The sequence below is a fragment of the Equus quagga genome, chromosome 15, assembly GCF_021613505.1.
Source record: "Equus quagga isolate Etosha38 chromosome 15, UCLA_HA_Equagga_1.0, whole genome shotgun sequence".
NCBI classification, from domain to species: domain Eukaryota; kingdom Metazoa; phylum Chordata; class Mammalia; order Perissodactyla; family Equidae; genus Equus; species Equus quagga.
In genome coordinates this window covers 38,348,764-38,362,720 of record NC_060281.1, presented here as the reverse complement: position 1 = coordinate 38,362,720, position 13,957 = coordinate 38,348,764, and the positions used below count along the sequence as shown (strand labels likewise).

The window sequence follows — 13,957 nt, the reverse complement described above, 5'->3', positions numbered from 1 at the left end:
TTGCTTGAGGCGAGGCTGGCGAGGTAGTTATGTCTGGACGAGGCAAGCAGGGAGGCAAAGCTCGCGCCAAGGCCAAGACCCGCTCTTCTCGGGCGGGCCTGCAGTTCCCCGTGGGCCGAGTGCACCGCCTGCTCCGCAAGGGCAACTACGCCGAGCGGGTCGGGGCCGGCGCGCCGGTGTACCTGGCGGCGGTACTGGAGTACCTGACGGCCGAGATCCTGGAGCTGGCGGGCAACGCGGCCCGCGACAACAAGAAGACGCGCATCATCCCGCGCCACCTGCAGCTGGCCATCCGCAATGACGAGGAGCTCAACAAGCTGCTGGGCAAAGTGACCATCGCGCAGGGCGGTGTGCTGCCCAACATCCAGGCCGTGCTGCTGCCCAAGAAGACTGAGAGCCACCACAAAGCCAAATAAGGGGGAGGAAGCTTCGCTAGAAACGCTGGAAAACAAAGGCTCTTTTCAGAGCCACCCACCCTGTCAGAGAGAAGGCTGGTACACACACTTTACTGTATTTTTGCTTTTGGTTATAACCCTACAAAGTGTGAAGTGGTTCTTGGGAGGAGGTGAAGCAACTCTAATAATAAGCCTAAATATAGTGTGGTTTAACTCGAGAGCAATTTTCACCAAATGATGAAATTCTTAAAATTCTACTCGTGGAATTTTCATCTTCAAGTTAGATTTTATTGTAATGGGAGTTACAATTTGACTAAAAATATCCAGGATTTATGAAGTCACATTGATATATTCTTGATCCTATTTCTTTGGAACACATTCATTTAATGCACTCTTCTGGTAGTTCAAGGTGTAAACAGGGAATGCAGTCTAAAAGAATCTGCCTCCATGTAAAGTACTGCTTGGACAGGGGTGGGTGGGACGGGACACAAACATGTAAACGTGGTGTAAGGTCAGATAACGTATTCTATGAGTAGAGGAGATAAACTATAGAGCATAATAGGAATTACTATTTTAGATAGTGGGTAAGTGGAGATGACCTCTTCAGAGGTGTGTCCTGATCAGAGGCCTACATAAATTGAAAAAAACAAATGAGACAAGCACATGTTAGGGGAGGAGTATTCCAAGTAGAGGTAACTGAAAATGTAGAGGCCTTAAGACACAATGAGCTTGATATTTCTTGGGAACAGACAGAAGGCCCGTAAGGCTATGAAATAAAAGCAGGTAATAGGGAGGAAGAAGGACAGACCCCTAATTTATGACTGTAGGATGTGTAAATTAATACGCACTAATAATCAAAAGAAATAGCAATCCAGGTCTCTGAGATACGACATTTGATAATACAAATTAGTTAGATATAAAAAGCTATGGAATCCAACCCACTTTAAAAAAAAAAAAAGAAGGCACCATACAACTCGTATTAACTTTATCACATAGTTTACAAAGATTTAAGAAGACATGGTTTATAATACAGTACACACAGGCTTATTTGCTACTCCTAGTTTTTGTTTGCAGAGTCCTGCTGAATAGAATGACAATAACATGCAAGAGACCCAGGAAAAAAATTATGGTCACCAAATGATACAGATTGGGTTCCCTGGACAGAGATCCTGAGATGGAGTTTGGGGTGCAAGATGTTTATTAGGGACCAACATCTGTGAAGGGAAAGACAACTAGGATTGGATGGAGGAGAATGTCAAACTGTGATACAGACCAAACATGTGCAGAGCTCTGGAGCCTATATAGTCTGTCAGAGTTGCCCCACATTGGGCAAAATGCCCCTGGACCAGCCTGTATATCCCTACTTTGCTCTGCACTGATGTGAACTGCCCAGGGGAAGGGAGTGACCTTGAATGTAAACTCAAGCCAACACTGACGGAGCCGACAGGGGCTGCCTACCTGCTAACTGCTCTCTGCAGCTGGGCAGCAAGTCTTCCCTTGATGGGGGTCCAGGCACTGCATTTCCATGTCTATGACACATATTAACATAAATATACATATCAACGTTGAGTACTGTCTGTGATGGTATTTGTAAGACTGAGTTTAGTATATGCAGCTGATACTGCTTCTTAACTTTCATCCTGGAATTCAAAGGGGATGTTTTCTTTTTAGAGAAATGAAAAAACATGCAAACTTTCTAAAAACCTTTTCTAATTTTATATATTCCTGTAAGAGCTTTAGATGCCTCAATCATAGCAAATGGAAGGTGATATAAAACAATTGTAAGGAATATGAGAGGATTCTCCACTGGCCTTCTCTCCCTCCTCCAGATCTAGCAAATTGCTTCACTCATCCAATACTGGGAAATAATCCAGCTTTGCACTATAATGTGAAGGTTTCAAAATCAATAGTTGAGGCCCAAAGGAGAGGAGAATGAGCTTTTCAAGAAAACATGGAAGAATATTCAGTACTGATCACTTATGGGCTCTATATGGATACATATGGATACAGATATGGATATGGATACATATGGATACATTTATTTAATTCTTACAACCCTTTGAGGTGGGTATTGTTTCAGTTTAGAAAAGAAATGCTATGGACTGTATATCTGTGTCCCCCAACCGCAAATTAATATGTTGAAATCCTAATAGCTCCCAGTGTGATGGTATTTGGAAGTGGGGCCTATGGGAGGTAAGAGGGTTTAGGTGAGGTCATAAGGGTAAAATCCTCATGATGGGATTAGTGCCCTTACAAGAGGAAGAGACCAGAGCCACGCCCATTCCTTGAGCTCACAAAGAAGAAATCACATGAGCACACAGAGACATGGTAGCACCTACAAACCAGGAAGCAGGCCTTCACCAGACACTGAATCTGCCAGCACCTTGACGATGGACTTCCCTGACTCCAGAACTGTGAGAAACAAATGTTGGTTGTTTAAGCCATCCAGCCTATGGCATTTGTTATAGCATCGCAAACTGAATGGACAAGAAAAGACAGTATTATTTATCCAATCAGGTTCTCAATTTGTAGGACAGAAAGTTATAACTCAGGATATTATTTACCTCAACACAGAACCCACACGTGACTGTCTTCTCTTAACTACCTGGTCTTGTATACTTTGGTCTAAGGTGTGTAAAAACTTGGATGAGAAAGCTAAAGGGAGATGTTGAAAGATTTTAGTAGGAGAGTTTCGTGATCAGATTTGCATTAACAGATGCCAAATGAAAAAGAATAAAACTAGGTAGATTTAATTATTCAAATAGTGTTTACAGTAGTTTAAAGTGAATAACGAAAGATTCCTGAAAATGAGGATCACACTTAAAAACACATACTTTTCCTCACGTTCCACCCTTTACCCCGTCATCTTCATACCTATTACTAGATGGAGTTGTTGTCATGCATTGTTTGTGGGGAACGACTGTAAAGCCAAATCGAAGGTGTAAAGGTTTACACTCCAAAATTACTGCATGCTTTTGATAATTAATAATGACAAAATCTCAGAAATATATATGGTAATGGGTAATGAGAATGCTTGACTAAGGACAAAAGAATGTAATTTTATATCCAGCTGACTTAGTTGACATGGCTTCACATATCATGGAATCTAGATTCTGTGTGTGCTAGTTTGAGCCTTGATAAGAGTTCTGTTTACAAGGCTGACCGACTGACCGATATCTAGACTCACACTTGGCAATCAGTAAATGAACTTAAGATCCCAGATAGCATTTGGAATAATATAAAACAAAAAACTTTGTAGGTAAAATTGCTGGTGTAAATTAAAATTGTTTGACCTATCAAAAACTAACCTTATTACATTCACAGCAGAATTGCTAAACTAACTGATATTTTCAAGGAGAAATCAGTGCAGTCCATACTTTGCTTGAAAACTTTATGAATTAATAAAATTATCAGACTAGAATTAGAAAGTGTATTTAGGGGTTGACCTGTCTGATTTGATCTGGTACTCCTGCTAAATAAGTTGGAAGCCTCTCCTGAATATACCAGCTCCTGTAAGTCTCCAAAATGTCCTTTCAGTAAATTAGATGATATAAAGAGATAATATTAGAGTTGTTTTTTCCCTTCCCCAGGGGGAAGGATTACTATTTTACAGTGATCAACTCTCCCTGTTCCACCTTCATGGACTCACCACCATTATTGCCAGAAGCGAGTAGATTCTCCTTTCCTCCTGGCTTCTCATTTCTCTTCCATTGCTTCCCAGTGGCTGAAACTAACCAGAACATGGCTGGCAAAGGAACCAGGGAAATGTAATTTATAGTCTTCTAGGCTTCAGGATACAAAGGAAAGCATGAATTTGGGAAAGAAAACAGACATATAAAAAAAGCAAAGTGTTTCCCATGCACCTGACCTTCTTTACCTCCAGGACTTCTCTGTTTCGCTTGTCAAGGAAAATAATCCATAACCAATCTGTAAATGAAAATTTGGGTGAGTTTATTCTGAGCTGAAATCTGAGGACCATGGCCCGAGGTCTTTCTTCCCAAAGGAAGAAAGGGCACCGAAGAAGTGGGGTGCACAGAGTGGTTATATACCCCCAAACAGGGTGTTTCACATATGATTGAAATGTCCCTCCCACAATAGTCACAAGATTGCCCTGTTGGCACAGCACTTGATGGACACAGCAGGTAGTGGGTCTGCTATCTTCGTGGGCATAGCAGGAGGCAAGTCTATTGTCTGGAGCTGGGTGGTCACAGGTGAGCGCAGCAATCAGTTTCTAGCCTAAGGAAAGATGCTTAATCCTTAAGGAGACACCAAGGTTGGGAGGGGCAGGGAAGTTGCACCTTTACCTCAAGGGCCTTTGCTCTTGCCATAGGGAAAATCTAAAGCAGATATACAATGAATGCTCAACAGCCATGGTCAGGCCCTTTTGGAAAGACAAGGTCAGGCTGAATTAGGTCTATACCAAATGGCTTCCTCATATTCTCCAATATATCCTATTGCTTGCCATTTTTATTTGTCACGCTCCTTCTTTCATTATGCTCCAATCACAAGAGACCATTGTTTCTAGAACATGTGATGCTTCTTCCTGCCTCAGTAGCTTTGCATTTGCTATTTTAAAGGCCAAGAGTGTTTGTTGAACTCGTCTTTCCTTGACTAACTCCAATTCATTCTTCAGTTTTCCTAGTAGTGCATCTCTTCAGTGAGGTGTTCCCTGAATCCTAATCCACATTATGCCTGCTGACAGCCATTCACTGTTACTACACCAGGGTCTTAAACTCCCTGCCAATTATTATATTTTAAGAACAAATAACTTTTCTATTTTTGTTTAAGGTCTGTAAACTCCACTAGCACATAAGCTAGAAGAGGTCAGTACGTCAGCCAGTGTTCCATCAGGAAAAGGATATTCACTCAAATTGAGTACTTTGATTATTGTTCAATAGGCTACTTGTAAAGTGAGCGAGGAGTTAGGAAACCACGAGGGATAGTGTGGTGCCCTGATAAAGTTAATTGATATATTTGGACCCACAAAATAGAGGCTACCCCAGTGACCCGGCCCATGTCACAAATCTAAATCTAGGTCAGCTGCACTTACTGGAAATGCCTCACTGTTAGGAAACCTAGCATACACCAATCACAATCCTCCACCTCAGCTTTAGCTAGCTCACCTTATCCTAGAAATTAGGACTGGTTTGCCTTATAAGGAAATCCCCGACTTTCTAGCCAATCACACCCTGTTTCTGTGTTGCCTCTTCTAACACTCTATAAACCACACTCTTGCCCGAAATCCCTGTGGAAGAGCGCTCCACTTCTGTGAGGCACTGCCTCCCCCAATCCACAGATTGTTTTCCCTGAAATAAAGGACATCAAACTCCTTACTAAATTGTTTGAGTTTTGTCATTTGACAGCCCTGATGCTAGCCTATGTAGGCAGTTACCATACCTAGGCCCAAAAGGGCAATGGGAGGAAATGGAATCTGAGACAGAAAGAGCTCCTTCCTCTCTCAGATCTACTTTTACTTTCCACTGGCCAAATCCAACCAGAAGCCAGAAGGCAAGGACTGAATTCCTACATAGGCCAGCCTCCTGGGGACAGGATGAAGGAGAGGGAGAGCGAATCTGAACCGGCAAAGGTTAATACGTATCTGGCCCAGACCACTCCTTTTGTCCTTTGGCATTTTCTCTTATCCTTTAACCAGGTGAAAAATTTACATTTCCAACATGAAATGCGTGAAATCACAGCCAGTTCATGAGGTGATTTCACTTTGTTCATAGTCCCACCTTAAACCTAAAATGATAGTTAGTCATCACCTTGCTAGAAGGTACTAGGATAAAAACTGAGAAAATTCAGTTAATACAAAGCTTCTATGGACTCTGCGTCTACAGCTGGTCGTGAGGCTTAAATTAGTAATCATAGTTTCCTTTTTCTAAGGACTCATTCCTTATTACCCAGACCTCTGTCAGCACCTTGGCTGGATTCTTTATATGGCAGTATAATTTGTGCCTTTATTCCTGTGGGATCTGCATCATTGGTTGTCTTTTCTTTATCAGTTTGCCACAAATTTTTATTGACCAGGGGTTGTGGGCAAACAACACTCAGAGACTTCCGTGGGTTATAGTAGTATCTTCTTAGCCTCCATTGGACAGCAAAAACCCAATTACTTCCCAGCAATTGGGGCCAATCATCCCAGAAAGAAGAGGAACCCTTTTCTCTGCCTATTGCTTCAGTGGCATGAAAAGACTGAGATGTCCAAAGACAGTTCTCAGCTTTCAAATTAATTGAAATCAATTAATTAATCAATTAGTTTGAAAGCTGACACTGTTCCCTAGGGAAACATTTCTCTATTGGGCATGAAGACTCTTAATCCCTCAGAGCTCAAGGTCATAGGGACAGGATACAAAATTCTTCAGATGGATCCCTGGGTGTAATAACGAGAAGAATCATTCCCACTCTTATCTCTTGATTCTCAGATCTGTGTATTCTAGATACAGGGGAGATGGCTTCATATATTGGTCACTCTTTTAAGGCATATACCATATCCTATTAAGACAAAAATGTGAAGATTCTATCTTCCAGTTGGTGACATAACTGGGCTTCCAGAAGGCCACTCACAATTCTATCAAGCCAGGGGAGCTGGCCCCGTGGCCTAGTGGTTAAGTTCGTGCGCTCCACTGCAGGTGGCCCAGTGTTTCATTGGTTCGAGTCCTGGGCGCGGACATGGCACTGCTCATCAAGCCACACTGAGGCAGCATCCCACATGCCACAACTAGAAGGACCCACAATGAAGAATATACAACTATGTACCGGGGGGCTTTGGGAAGAAAAAGGAAAAAAAATAAATAAATAAAATAAAAACAATTCTATCAAGCCAGTAGCTTCTAGGTAATGAGGTGCATGTTAAAACCAGTGGATCCCGTGGATGCACGGCCATTGCTGCAAAATATGTGCCATGCTTAGAGGCATTTTTTGAGATACCGTGATGATGGGAAAGGTATTCTCTAAGTCCTCGGATGGTGGTAGGAGTTAAAACATACAAGCAAGAAAAGCAAATCCAGACCCTAAATATGTGTCCATCCCTGTAAGGAAAAATTAGTGCTTCCTCCATGAAAGAAGGGTCCAGTATAATCAACTCACTGACTAGTGGCCAGCTGATAGTTCCCTGGAGATGATACTGTAAGGGGTGTGGCAGTGGCCTCTCTTGTTGGCAAGTAGTGGTCAGCAGTGGTGGTAGCCCAATCAGCTTGGTGTTAGTAATCCCATAATTTGAACCCATCTATAGGCTTCATCTCCACCACTATGAACTCCTTTGTACATAGACAATTTTGCAATCACTGGTTGGCTGGGGAAAGAGGTTGACTGATCCTCACAGGATAGGTCATCATTTCTACCTAAGTGGAGAGAGCCTTTCTCATGAGGGAAGCCCTCTTGTGAGCATTTTGGTGTGACTCAAATATATTCACTATCTGTGTCTATTCACATTACACTCCACAAGATATTCATGATGTTAATTTTCTAGTCTTGTTTTCCCTGTCCTTGACTAGCTGGATAACTCATTAGTCACTGTTCATAAATTAGTAAAGATACATATAGATTTGCTTTTCCTACATCAGGCCAGATTCCCTCCCGTGAGAATGGATGTACTACCCAATGTTCTGCTGACGGGGAGGATTTCTCTTCACTACTCTCTCTCTCAGCCTCCTATTCTTAAGTGGAATTGTAACTTGTAGGGCACAGCCGTCCAATTCTACCTGGTTATAGAATGCTCTGCAAAGCCAATCAAAACAGACCCGTGATTGTTAATCCTCTGGTAACTAGTCATAGGAAGTTTACTGTGAGGTCATAAAAAGGGGTTGAATAAGACATAACAAAGCAGTAAGAACAAATACCATAGGAGTCTGGGCATTACACATACTCTCCAGACTATCTCAGATCTGGTCGTATCTATAGAATTTCATTTTAAAATGAAATACCACAGTGCATATCCATTTTTATAATTCAGTAGATCACAGAATACTCAGTTTCTGGTGAATATTCTGGGACACATGTTTACTTTGTGTCCCATCGTCAGGCATTCAGTAACTAAAATGGTCCAGTAGAAGCTAGAAGTTATTTTTCAAAGAAAGAATAGTTGTCATCAGAATAAAATATGGCCTTATTCCAAATCCCCAGGTGTGATGCTCTTCATGAGCTTTGCAAGAGTCTCCTTAGAGCATTTCTGTCTGCCATGGATAACTCCAGGCCAATGGCTCTTCTGTGTTACAAAGCCCAAGCGGTAAGATATTTACACTTCAAAGGGGGCCCTAATAAAAAGCATCAGGCTTACAAATTATCTGGCAGCTGGTGACCGTAGCACACCCAGATATAGTACACACGTTGCTTCCAAAATCCAAAGAGGCCTATCAAGCATTGAGTTTCTGAAGGTGGCAGTTCTGAGGAGCAGCAACTTGTTTCTCACTCTTGAGAGAATATTCTGAAATATCTCACATCACCAGACCCCTATAAGCTTCTCTGCAGCAGTCTCTTGAACTTTCATGTTTTTTATCTCTAAACTCTGGGATTCACATCTCTTACTAAGACATCTAGTATATTTGCTATTTTCTGCTCACCAGGACCAGCTTCCACAGTGTTGTCATTGTAATGCGTCAGCATCATATTCTGTAGGGCACTAAGATAACAACATTCCTCTGGAGTGCATTATGATAAAACAATTTTCAGATCCCTTTGGCAAATAGTAAAAGTATATATATATATTTCCCATCTAAAAGCAAACAATTTCGGGGGCCAGCCCCGTGGCCCAGTGGTTAAGTTTGCGCGCTCGGCTGCAGTGGCCCAGGGTTTCACTGGTTCAGATCCTGGGTGCGGACATGGCACCACTCATCAGGTCACATTGAGGCAACGTCCCACGTGCCACAACTAGAAGGACCCACAACTAAAAATATGCAACTATGTACCCAGGGGCTATGGGGAGATAAAGCAGAAAAAAAAAAAAAAAAGATTGGCAACAGTTGTTAGCTCAGGTGCCAATCTTTAAAAAAAATTAAATTAAAAGCAAACAATTTCTAGTTTTATTTACTAATCGAGATTAGGAAAAATATTTCTTAGTGCTTACCAGGTACCAGAAGTCATGATGAGCTGCTCCCCAACCCCCATGAATCACATATGATGGTACAGTGAGCATTTGGTTTCAATATATGATTAAGTTTGCAGTAATCTACTCTCATTCTCTGTTACCCATCCAACTTTTGTACCAAATGGAGAGGAGTAGAAAGTTTAGGTTTGAGGAAAAGATCAAGAATTCAGTTTCAGACATATTAAATTTGAAATGTCTATTAGACATCTGAAGGAGCTATCACCTGGGAAGTTGAGTATCATGTTTGGAGTCTGGGGTAGAGGTCTTGGCTGAAATCTCAGAGTATGGGTGCAACCAGGTGTAATCACCAAGGAAGCAAGAGAAGACAGAGAACAAGGACTGAGCCTTGAGGACTTGAGGAAGTAAGAAGAAACCAGCAAACAAAACTGAGAAGTAGGGGCTAATGAAATGGAAGAAAAATCTGCAGAGTGGTGTCTTATAATCAACATGAAGAAATGTTTCCAGGAGAAGGGAGTGATCAGCTGTGTCACATGCTGCTGCAAATTCAAATAAGATGAAGACTAACAATGTACTAGATAGAGCAATTTCAATTAGTGAAATTTAAAAGATAAGTTTAAGTGGAGTGTTGGAAGTAAAGGTAAGTTGAAATATATTAAATAAAAGCAATGAGATGAAAGAAATAAGATATAAGTTTGATGACACTTTGGGGAAATATGGCTATAAACTGAAGGACAGTAATGTCAGCTGAAAGGATAATGGGAGCAAGAGAATGTTTCTTTCAGATGAAAGAAATAAAAACATCTTTGAATGTTGTTGGGAAAGACTCTATAGAGAAATCTTTTTTTTTATAATATAGGAGAGAGGAAAGAGTTGCTTACCCTTGAGTAGGAGAGAGGGTTTTCAACTAATTTCTTACAGGAAGTTGAGGAAAGTCAGAAGAAGAGTCCACGGCGTTGTAAATGTAGAGCTGGTGGTTTGGACAATGCCAGCTTGTCTCTTATATGACTCGGAATCACCGTAATGAATGTACCAGACAAAGTCCTCAGAAAGCCCTTCAAAAATAAAAAGCTGGGCCGGCCTGGTGGTACAGCGGTTAAGTTCGCACGTTCCACTTCGGCGGCCGGGGGTTCGCTGGTTCCCATCCCGGTGTGAACATAGCACCGCTTGGCAAGCCATGCCCGTGGTAGGCGTCCCACATATAAAGTAGAGGAAGATGGGCACAGATGTTAGCTCAGGGCCAGTCTTCCTCAAAAAAATAAAGAAAGAAAAGAGGTCATTTTCTAGACCCGTGCCACACCAAGGACTGGCACACAGGATTAGCTTCTCTGTCTCCTTACTGAGAAGCACATGCAGGTCAACTCAACTGCCAAAACATATCCCAGCAGAAAATGCCAAAAAGCACTTGTGTCCACAGCAGCTTTCTAAATAGGACGAGAGGAAGTCCCTGAGGGAAGGAGAGGAAGGAGAGGTCCCACTCAAACAGGCCTGAGACAGAGGCAGCCTACAGTCCTTGCACTGGCAGTGTTTCCTTTCCTTCAACTTAACTGAGCTCACGTCCCTGAGACTGGGAAAATCTCTAGCGCTCTTGCCTGATCACAAAATTAATATTGGGAAGCAGGTAATTCTTCAGCAAACTTGCCAGCAATTAGGATGGCTTTGTGTAATCTAGAAGAAAGGAGATTAAAAAAAAAAAGTCTCATAAAATGGCCCTACTGAGAGGCTGTCTGTGGACAGGTGCTGACATAATTCTGAACTCCTTTAAGTTTCTCTCGATCTTTTCCCACCAACTGCCCTAATCTGAACATCATCCTCCACGTACAATAAAGTTGTGTCTGCAGTGTGTGGCCACAGGCTGTAGCGAGAAGTTGCTTTCCTGAAGCATTGGTTTGGAATCTCTGCCGGTTCATTCATTCTGAGGCCAAACGATATTCATAAAGAACCTACTAAATGTGGAGCCGTGGTGATAGGCTGTGGAGCACAGTGGGGGAGTTGGGGGCAGAAGACTGACATTAATTAAAAATAATTCCAATAACTAATATATCATAAGAAACCGATATAGGGACATTGAAGGAAAAGTTTAAAATGATCACGGAACAGAGAAAACAAAATTTAACCCAGACTGGGAGGAATGTATTGTGTGGAGAAGGGAGGTCGGGAAAAGCTTCCCGATGAATTGAAGCTAAAGTGGAGAGCTGAAGCAGGAATCAAATTTCACCAGGAAAAGAGAACAAAGGAAATCACTCCATACTAAGGAAAGAGCGCGCGCAGGACCCTTACTCTAGAGATCATGTTCGCAGGGTAGCCTTCCAGGGGGAGGGGGTGTCCCAGAGCGCTTCCGGGCCACACAAGACAGAAGCAAGTTCTCCTATCCCCCTTCTGGCAACCTAGGTAGACAGGGAGAAAGAAATTTCAACGCCGTCTGAGCGCCCCAGGACACCGAGAATTTTCTGACAGTCCAGAGTGGGTGTGCTGAGTCCCTGGCGCGCAGTGCCGGCTTCTCACAGACACATGGGTCAGGACCAAGCCGCATATGTTCCCAGGACCAGAGGCTCACTTCTGGCACGCGATAAGATGCCAGATTGCACACCAAGCACCCGGAGATTCTGACCGGTTTTACCAAAAATGGGACCCAGGAAGGTTCACTTTGAAGCAGCACTCTCCATTTTGTTGCCAGAGGTCTGAGGACCAAGCTTTTTTAAACTAAGCAAGAAACACGCCTGGGTTGGGAGTGGAAGTGAGAGTTATGAGTTCGCAAGTGTCACCAACCCCAGAGAGGAGCCACCAGGTTTGGAAAATTCCGTGTAGTGAAACATTTTTTGTTCACTTTGGTTTATTTGCCAGAAGCAAAATATTGGAGATGGGAGGAAGAGAATAGGGCGGTAAACTGGGTAGGCAATTCTAAATGAGGACGGAAGACAAAGTGCAGTTTTCTTTAGACGACGAAAACAGACGTTCCTGAGAAATGAGCAAAGGTAGGGTACCAGAAGAGGTGGCTCTCAGTGGCTTGCCGTGATCGTATAGTGGTTAGTACTCTGCGTTGTGGCCGCAGCAACCTCGGTTCGAATCCGAGTCACGGCAGAAGATTGAGGTCTTATGTGCACTTTTCTTTTTTTCAACACTGCAGTGGAAACAGCCTCCGAAAGACCCATGCAAAATTGAAGGGACTCCTAATCTAATCGGAACCCCAAAAGACAAATATTCATCACCCTGCCCCCACCAGCTAGTCAAACAGAAAGTGTCTATGGTTTTTGTTTTTCTTTTTTCTCTTTCCAATGCTTCTCTTCTCAGCCATACCCAAGTCCAACAGTCCTGTTGGCACTAGCTGGAAGCCCCAAAGAAGAAATTGAGATAATAAAAGTAGAAAACTTTTCCTTTTAAATGCGAGAAATGACTGTTCAAATGCAGATCCAGGTTTATTGTGGTTATCTTTCCTCGCACACAAAGAACTGATCACGAATCGTGCGTTTCTAAGTACGCTGCCTGGGCCAGTGATGAGAAACTGTAAACTTTCATAATCGAGAGAAAAGTACAGGAACTATTGGGGCAAAACAAAGTCATGGCTCAGAAAAGTAGCCCCTATCTCTAGCCTTTTCAGTTTCTAGAGTTAGAAAGGGGCAAGTGGACTGGGTAAGATGGGAGTAGAGGAGAGTTGATCTGAGATGGGGAGATGGCTGGAAAGGAGAAGCAGTTGATGCTACCTGGGGACCACAGCAAGGTGATTCCAGACAAGCAGATCCCCAGAAGAGCTTCCATGAGGCTATTCCTGCCGTAGCACAGCACTGAGATCACATAAATGGCACCTCATCTCCCCTGGACCTTGTGGATTGTGAGTGCTCAAAAAACACTGTCTTCTTTTTCATATTATTAGCAGCTTATTAGAAGTTTCATCATAAAGATATCGTCTTTGGTTTCCTAAAACTTTCCCATCTTAGGACTAAAATAGCCCGCATTCCTTCCCCAGCTGTCTGCCTGACACGGATTCTGCAACTCGCACCAACAAAGCTTCAGAGATATTGTAACGGAGCTGAAATGTCTTATACTTCAGATGTCATTCCTCCAGCAGCTCAGCTCTGAGACCGCTTCCCAGTAGTCTAACAGCATTCATGTTCACTTGTATCATGTCTGTCTCAATTTTCTCTTTTGTCTATGTCATTTCTACTGAGTTTTACATGAGTGAGGACAGGGATGAAGAGCATTGACCCAGAAGGACCAGCTCCTGTCAATTCTTTTGCCACCAGTGAAGGAAGAAACGTGGATTTGGAACAGAGACAAATATCTTGATCTTGCAATTCTCTAGAACACATTTTCTCCAATTCTTACTGGCCTGAGTAGCAGAAATCCATAGACTATGGCCCAGAGGCTACCTCTTAGTAAGAGAGTTAATGCCCTTAGTGATAGGAGTAAAGAAGACCTACACTCTATGATTTGCTCAAAAAGTAGAGAGCTTTTTGGTATGTACCATATGGTATTCAGTGCCAAGCACGTGTTTATATTAGATGTGTCAAGTTCTCTGGTT

General features: G+C 42.7%; 1 protein-coding gene and 1 non-coding gene across 2 annotated transcripts; both read left to right on the top strand.

Annotated features, from left to right (window-relative positions):
* The first annotated feature begins 29 nt into the window (after window positions 1-29).
* LOC124226753 (histone H2A type 1-H) lies at window positions 30-759 on the top strand. The gene has a single exon (XM_046640433.1). It carries the CDS (start codon window positions 30-32, stop codon window positions 414-416), a length of 387 nt encoding a protein of 128 aa, XP_046496389.1. The 3' UTR covers window positions 417-759.
* Window positions 760-12,447: 11,688 nt separating this feature from the next.
* On the top strand, window positions 12,448-12,519 carry TRNAH-GUG (transfer RNA histidin (anticodon GUG)). Its single transcript has one exon. It is a non-coding gene; the product is annotated as a tRNA-His (tRNA).
* The last annotated feature ends 1,438 nt before the right edge of the window (window positions 12,520-13,957 follow it).

Bases quoted from the DNA above. Each gene is read 5' to 3' on its own strand.
- LOC124226753 (XM_046640433.1), top strand. From the start codon at position 30: ATGTCTGGACGAGGCAAGCAGGGAGGCAAAGCTCGCGCCAAGGCCAAG.